The sequence below is a fragment of the Echinops telfairi genome, unplaced genomic scaffold (genome assembly GCF_000313985.2).
Source record: "Echinops telfairi isolate 266 unplaced genomic scaffold, ASM31398v2 ScPeMD7_7457;HRSCAF=8495, whole genome shotgun sequence".
Lineage (NCBI taxonomy): Eukaryota > Metazoa > Chordata > Mammalia > Afrosoricida > Tenrecidae > Echinops > Echinops telfairi.
The window spans coordinates 46,317,657-46,323,230 of record NW_022111357.1 but is presented as its reverse complement, the minus strand read 5'-3'; the positions used below and the strand labels follow the sequence as shown (position 1 = coordinate 46,323,230).

Genomic DNA, 5,574 nt, shown 5'->3' with positions numbered 1-5,574 from the left:
TCAAGTTCCCATCTGGTTAATGGGATCAATAGCTTCCCCACCCAGAGAAGGAAACAGATGAAGGGGGTGGGGGGAGCACGGCACCCGCACTGAGCGCACGCAGGGCGCAGGGTCAGCCCCTGACCCCAGGGTAGGTGCCATGTGTTAATCTACTGGTCACTGAGTAACTCTCCCAGACTCTGTCCTCAGTGGCCGGCTCCACATGCTGTACCTGCTGAGTGTCCTGTTTTACTTCAGGAACCAGGGCTTGGGAGGCCAGGGGGCAGCAAAGTGGGCATCAAGTGGGGATGGCCACCACCTCTGAGACGCAAGGGCCAGCATGAGGCACCAGGCAGCAGGCGGGCCACGGGAGCTGGGGACCCACTTGTGCAGCCGGTGCAGGGACCAGCTGCTTTCCAAGGAGGGCTGATCGCAGTCCGATTGCGCGGGATTCATGCCTCCTGGGTAGAGGCCCAGGACCCGGGACCCAGGGCCACCAGGGGCCACCCATCCACCAGCCGCTCCCTGGGAGCCTTTCCCACAGCAAGAAGCTTCACTCTTAAAACCCAAACACCAAACTCACTGCCATTGAGTGGATTCTGACTTACAACCACCCTCATGGACAGGACAGTACTGGCCCTGTGGCTTTCCACAGCTGTAACTCTATGGGAGGAGAGAGCCTCCTCTTTCTCCCTTGAAGCAGCCAATGGTTTTGAACTGCTGGCCTTATGGCTCGCAGTCCAACACAGAGCCCACTATGCTTCCAGGGCGCCTCACAGTGTCCTCCCTGAAGCCCCACCCCGCCACCCATTTAGCCTCATCTCTTCCCTGCTTGCCAGCCAGTTAGAGAGAAAGCAGGAGCAGCGGCGTTTGAAGGGAGTGCCCGGAGCCCCCATATTTCAGGGGAACCACTCAGGGGCCTGGTAACTTCCCCGCTTTCTTCTGCCCCAACAGACCCATTTGCATTAAGGATTTTCTTGCAAGATTGTGGGCAAAGAAAGGGCTCTAGAACCCGCAAGTCAGAGCTGGCGCCAGGCTCCCAGGTCTGCCAGTCCTCGCCACCCTCCTCCCCTCCACCTCTGCCTCTCACTCCCCCTGCTCCTGCCCAAGGGGCTACCTCAGCGCCCGAGGCTCTGAGAACTCTTCGTAACTGTGCATGGAATCACTGTAGGATTCCCGGGAGCCCAGGGGCGGTGGGCGGACGGAATACTGGTGGACGGAAGCGTTGGGTTGGGATGTGGTGTAATACGGGGGCGGGATGCTGTTGCTGGTCTCGCTTCGGTAGTCGCTGTCCCGATCGTCCACTGCACTGTCGGGATCATCATCTGGAAGGGAATGAAAGGAGGAGGGGAGGGTGAGGAGGACCAGGAGAACGACGGCACGCCGCGGGGGCCTGTGCAGACTCCCAGGCTGAGGGAGGCTTCACTGACTGCTAACCCAAGAGGAGGAACTTTGCTCAGAACAGATGAAGGATTACGGGTCATGTTAATAAAGGCATATGCTTTAGAGTAAGGGAGGGGAAAGCTCTGCTTTGGACCAACCTGGACCTTGAAGTTCAAGGTAGGATTCGAGGGAAGCCTTATAATGTGAGGAGGGAAAGGACAAACTAGAGGGTATCTTTCAGCTCAACAGGAGGAGGAGGGCCTTTGCCAAATGGGAGGCTCCAAAAATGAGATGGGGTTTTGCATCAGGCAGTGAGCTCCCCCTCAAGGGAGGTAAGTATGCAAGTGCTCGGGGGAAGCTGGAAGTCTCTCAGGCAGAACTCAGGTAGTTCCTGAGGATTCAAGAAGTAGGGACATAGACCCAAACTCACATCAGCAGAAGCAAAGAGATTGTGGCAAGGCAGTGGCTCCCTCCTTCCAAGGGAACTACACTCTTAATTTGGCGAGGCCACCACACATCCAGAGGCCATTACCAAAATGTAGCATCAGGACGTTTTGGTTTGGTTTTTCTTAGTAAAAAAAGATGTGTTATGTTTTGTTCAAGTTATTTTTGAGTTACTCGAAATCTAAAGCCATGCACCTGGGCAGCAGGGGGTCAGGAACTGTCCACTCGTTCTAGGCCTTTTCGAGCCTTGGGGTTCTTTTTCCAAATGTAGTGGAAACCCACGCAGCAAAGCATGCCCGGTCACTCGGTGACCACGTGGGCAGGCCATCTTTACTGTCTTCTTCCAATCTATTCTGCCACCGTTAGCATCAACTCAACACGCTTCTTTCTTCTTCCCTCCCATCTCTGGTAGCCACAACTAAATTCTGGTTTCTATATATGTATTTGGAGCCCTGATGGCATAGTGGTTATGCATTATGCTGAGATCTGAAAGGTCAGCAGTTTGAAACCACCTGCTACTCTCGGGAAGAAAAACTGAGCTTTCTACTCCGGTAAAGAGTTGAAGTCTTGGAACCTCACAGGGACAGTGCTACCTTGTCCTAGAGGGTGGCGATGAGTTGGAATCGATGGCAGTGAGTTTGGGTTTGCATATGTGTTTAAGGAGCTCTGGTAGCACAGTGGGTAATGGGTTAGGCTATCAACTATAAGACCAGCAGTTCGAAACCACCAGCTGCTCTCTGGGTGAAAGATGAGTCTTTCTGCTCCCATATGATTTCCTGCCTCCAAAACTCACAAGGGCAATTCTACTCTGTCCTATAGGGTCACTAGGAGTCAGTACTGATGGGCTAGCTGTGATTTTGTTAGTTCAGGTGGCCTAGTGAATGGCACGTTGGGTTACTAACGCCGAGGTCAGCAGTCTGAAAACAGCAGTTGCTTCTTGGGAGAAAGACGAGGCTCTGTAGTCCCCTCAAGATTTACACCCTTGGAGATGCACAGAGACAGTTCTGCCCTGTTGCACCCTGTCAGCAGGGGACTTTTTAATACATATATTTAAGGGTCCCCCGGTGGCACTGGCAGGTAAGTGTTGAACCAGTAACTACAAGGTCACAAGTTTGAAACCACCAGCCCCTTGGTGGGAGAAAGATGAAGCTCTCTGTCCCATAAAGACTTCCAGCCTTGAGACACCACACTTGTCTAGGGTCCTTATGGGCCAGGATGGACTCCATGACAGGCGATGGGCCCATACGGATTTACATGAGACCCTGGTAGCGCACATGGATAAGCGCTTGACAAGTAGTTGAAAGACTTAACAAAAACACAAAACCTCAAACTCCCTGCCATTGAGTTTCCCCCGTGGAGCGGCTGGTGATTTCGAACTGCTGACCTTGCAGTTAGCAGTCCAAGGTGCCGCCGCTGCTCCACCAGGGCTCCCAGCGTCGCTACGAGTTGGAACGGACTCAGTGGGAATGAGTTTGAGCAGAAAGACTGGCACTTCAAGCCCCACCCCCACAACTCCCCACCCGGGAGAGGCACCTGAAAGATAGGTCTGGGGATCCGCTTCCAAAGGGCAACGGGAGACCGCGGTGGAGTCGTCAGCGGCGGCACACAGCAGTCGCCGTGAGTCCACACCACTCAGTGGCAATGAACCGGCAAGAACAGCACAGATTTGCTCGCTTCACAAACGTGAGATCATGCGGTATCTGTGCAGCTGACCCTGACCGGTTTCTCTCAGCACGGTTTTCTAGGCCGAGCCAGGTGATGGCACGCGCCAGGACATCCTGTCTCGTTAGGGTTGCGGCATATGCCATGCACCTATCGTCTCCTCTGCGTTCTGACAACGATGTGCGTGCTACTTGTATGCTAAAAGAATAGATAAGAACTTGGCTTTCTTTCTTGGAAAGCAGGGGGACACAGTCCAAAAAGAAGAGAGAACGAGAGAGAAGCTCCAGGCTGCCAAATCTCCGGCCGGCGAGATGGACCTGCTGACTCCTGTCACGTGGAATGTGTGCGCATGTGTGCATGCGTGTGTGTGTGTGTGTGTGTGTGTGTGTGCGTGTGTGTGTGTGGATGCCTTATGGCAGTGTCAAGGACTCCTTGTGTTTGGAAGGGAGACACTCCCAAAGGGAGACCTCCAAACCCAAACCCAACTCACTGCCAAACCACCCGTTTCTGGTGACTCCATTCTGCACATCGGCCCCAGTCCTGACTTAAAAAAAAATTTTTTTTAAAAACACAATGGCCTGCTTTGGGCCAACTTGTCTTTGCTTTTGACCCCATTATCAACTCTGGACAAACTGGTTTTAATTAAAAAGAAAAAAAGCCTTTGCTGACGGATGGTCTCATCCGCTTGGTGGTGAATGTGACTGCTCCCCAGCCACCCTCTCCTGCCTGTCAATGCCGATTCTGGCTGGACGGCTCCCTAGCCACTGTGTTTTTGGTAGACTGTCTTTTCCACTGAAATATCTGTAAGCCGTCAGCCTGGTCCTGGAAAAAGAGTGGGGCTGGCTCATCAGGCTGTGGGGAAGGAGTGCAGAGGCCTCCTGCTGGTGGGCGCAAAAGGGCCAAGGCCCTAGTTCCATGACCCTCTTGAGCGGGCAGGCAGGGAAACAGACACAATGGAGAAGAATGGGCGTTCAGAGGCAAGGCCATGTTGCCTTCCCCCAGAGGCAAAGGGCAGAAAGGTTGGTGTGTGTGAGCGTGCGGGGGTGCTTTGGGGACTGAGGCTTCTGCCGGGACATCTGCCTGAAGGTCCCTGTCCAGCCCTTGCGTCTGAGACCTTTCCCCTTTCCCCTCCCCCACCATCTGGGTGACACTAGAGCCTTTCCTGGCGGAGGAGGAAGACGGGAGACAAAAAGGGCAAGGGGTCACAGGGAGGGAGATGAAGTTATACATGGGGAGCAGGGGGAGAGGGCAGGATGGTGGGGTACACAGTGCCCAGCTGGAGACAGGGCAGGTCTCCAGTCTAAATGCCCACCCCTCCCGGCTGCATGCCCCCACCTGGTGGTGGGGGCCCACTGCCTATCAGGCAGAGCAGGAACTCCAAGACGGGCCCCTGGGCACTGGATGGGGTTCTACCAGCTCCCCACTTCCCTGCACAGTCCAGTGGGGGCCTCAGGGTCACCAAGGCCCCCACCTCCCCGTGACCACCCAGAATAAAAGCTGAGTACTTACTCTGCTGCTCACCCCAGCCAAAATAATTCCAGTTGCCTACAAAGAGAAGGGGCAGAGATAGTACACAGGGAGCAGGCAGACTGCCTCTCCTCCCTTCCCTTCCCCCGCCCCAGGAGCCCTCCTCCCCAGGTCTGAGGAAAATCGCTGGCCCTGGTCAGGCCGCCCCTCACTGAGCCCTCACCATCTTGAGGGGGAGGTGGTGTATCCCCATCTTTCATCGAGGACAGAGGCCTAGCCAGAGAGGGGCCAAGAGGCATTGGCCTCTGCCCTGAGCTTCGAAACACCCCTGGTGGGAAGGGATCTGCCATTCTCCTTACTTGACTTCATGCTCTGAAAGGCGGGGTGACTGTCTCCAAGCCTCCCAGCCGCTGTTCATCAGGGACAGGGAGAGAGCCACAGCTCCTGCACACCCCGCCCCCCCTTTTCCCAATGCTCACCATCTCTGAAAATGCCCTAGGGCGGAACCCCAATTCCTGTGGCCCTTGGCTGCCTCCTCTGTGAAACGGGGGTAACCCCAGAGGGACTTGGGGGAGGAGGGTAAATACTGGGCAAGGGGCGGGGGCACCGTTCAAGGTCAAGGACATTGTTCGAGGTCAC

General features: G+C 55.1%; 1 protein-coding gene across 1 annotated transcript in view; it reads right to left on the bottom strand.

Annotated features, from left to right (window-relative positions):
* UNC13A (unc-13 homolog A) overlaps positions 1 to 5,574 on the bottom strand; it is a 97,167-nt gene that overhangs the window by 45,942 nt on the left and 45,651 nt on the right. The window contains exons 8-9 of the mRNA XM_045299252.1: positions 4,978 to 5,013; positions 1,097 to 1,304 (exon numbers count right to left, since the gene is read on the bottom strand). Coding sequence (XP_045155187.1) covers positions 1,097 to 1,304; positions 4,978 to 5,013 — 244 coding nt within the window. The remainder of the gene's footprint in view (positions 1 to 1,096; positions 1,305 to 4,977; positions 5,014 to 5,574) is intronic.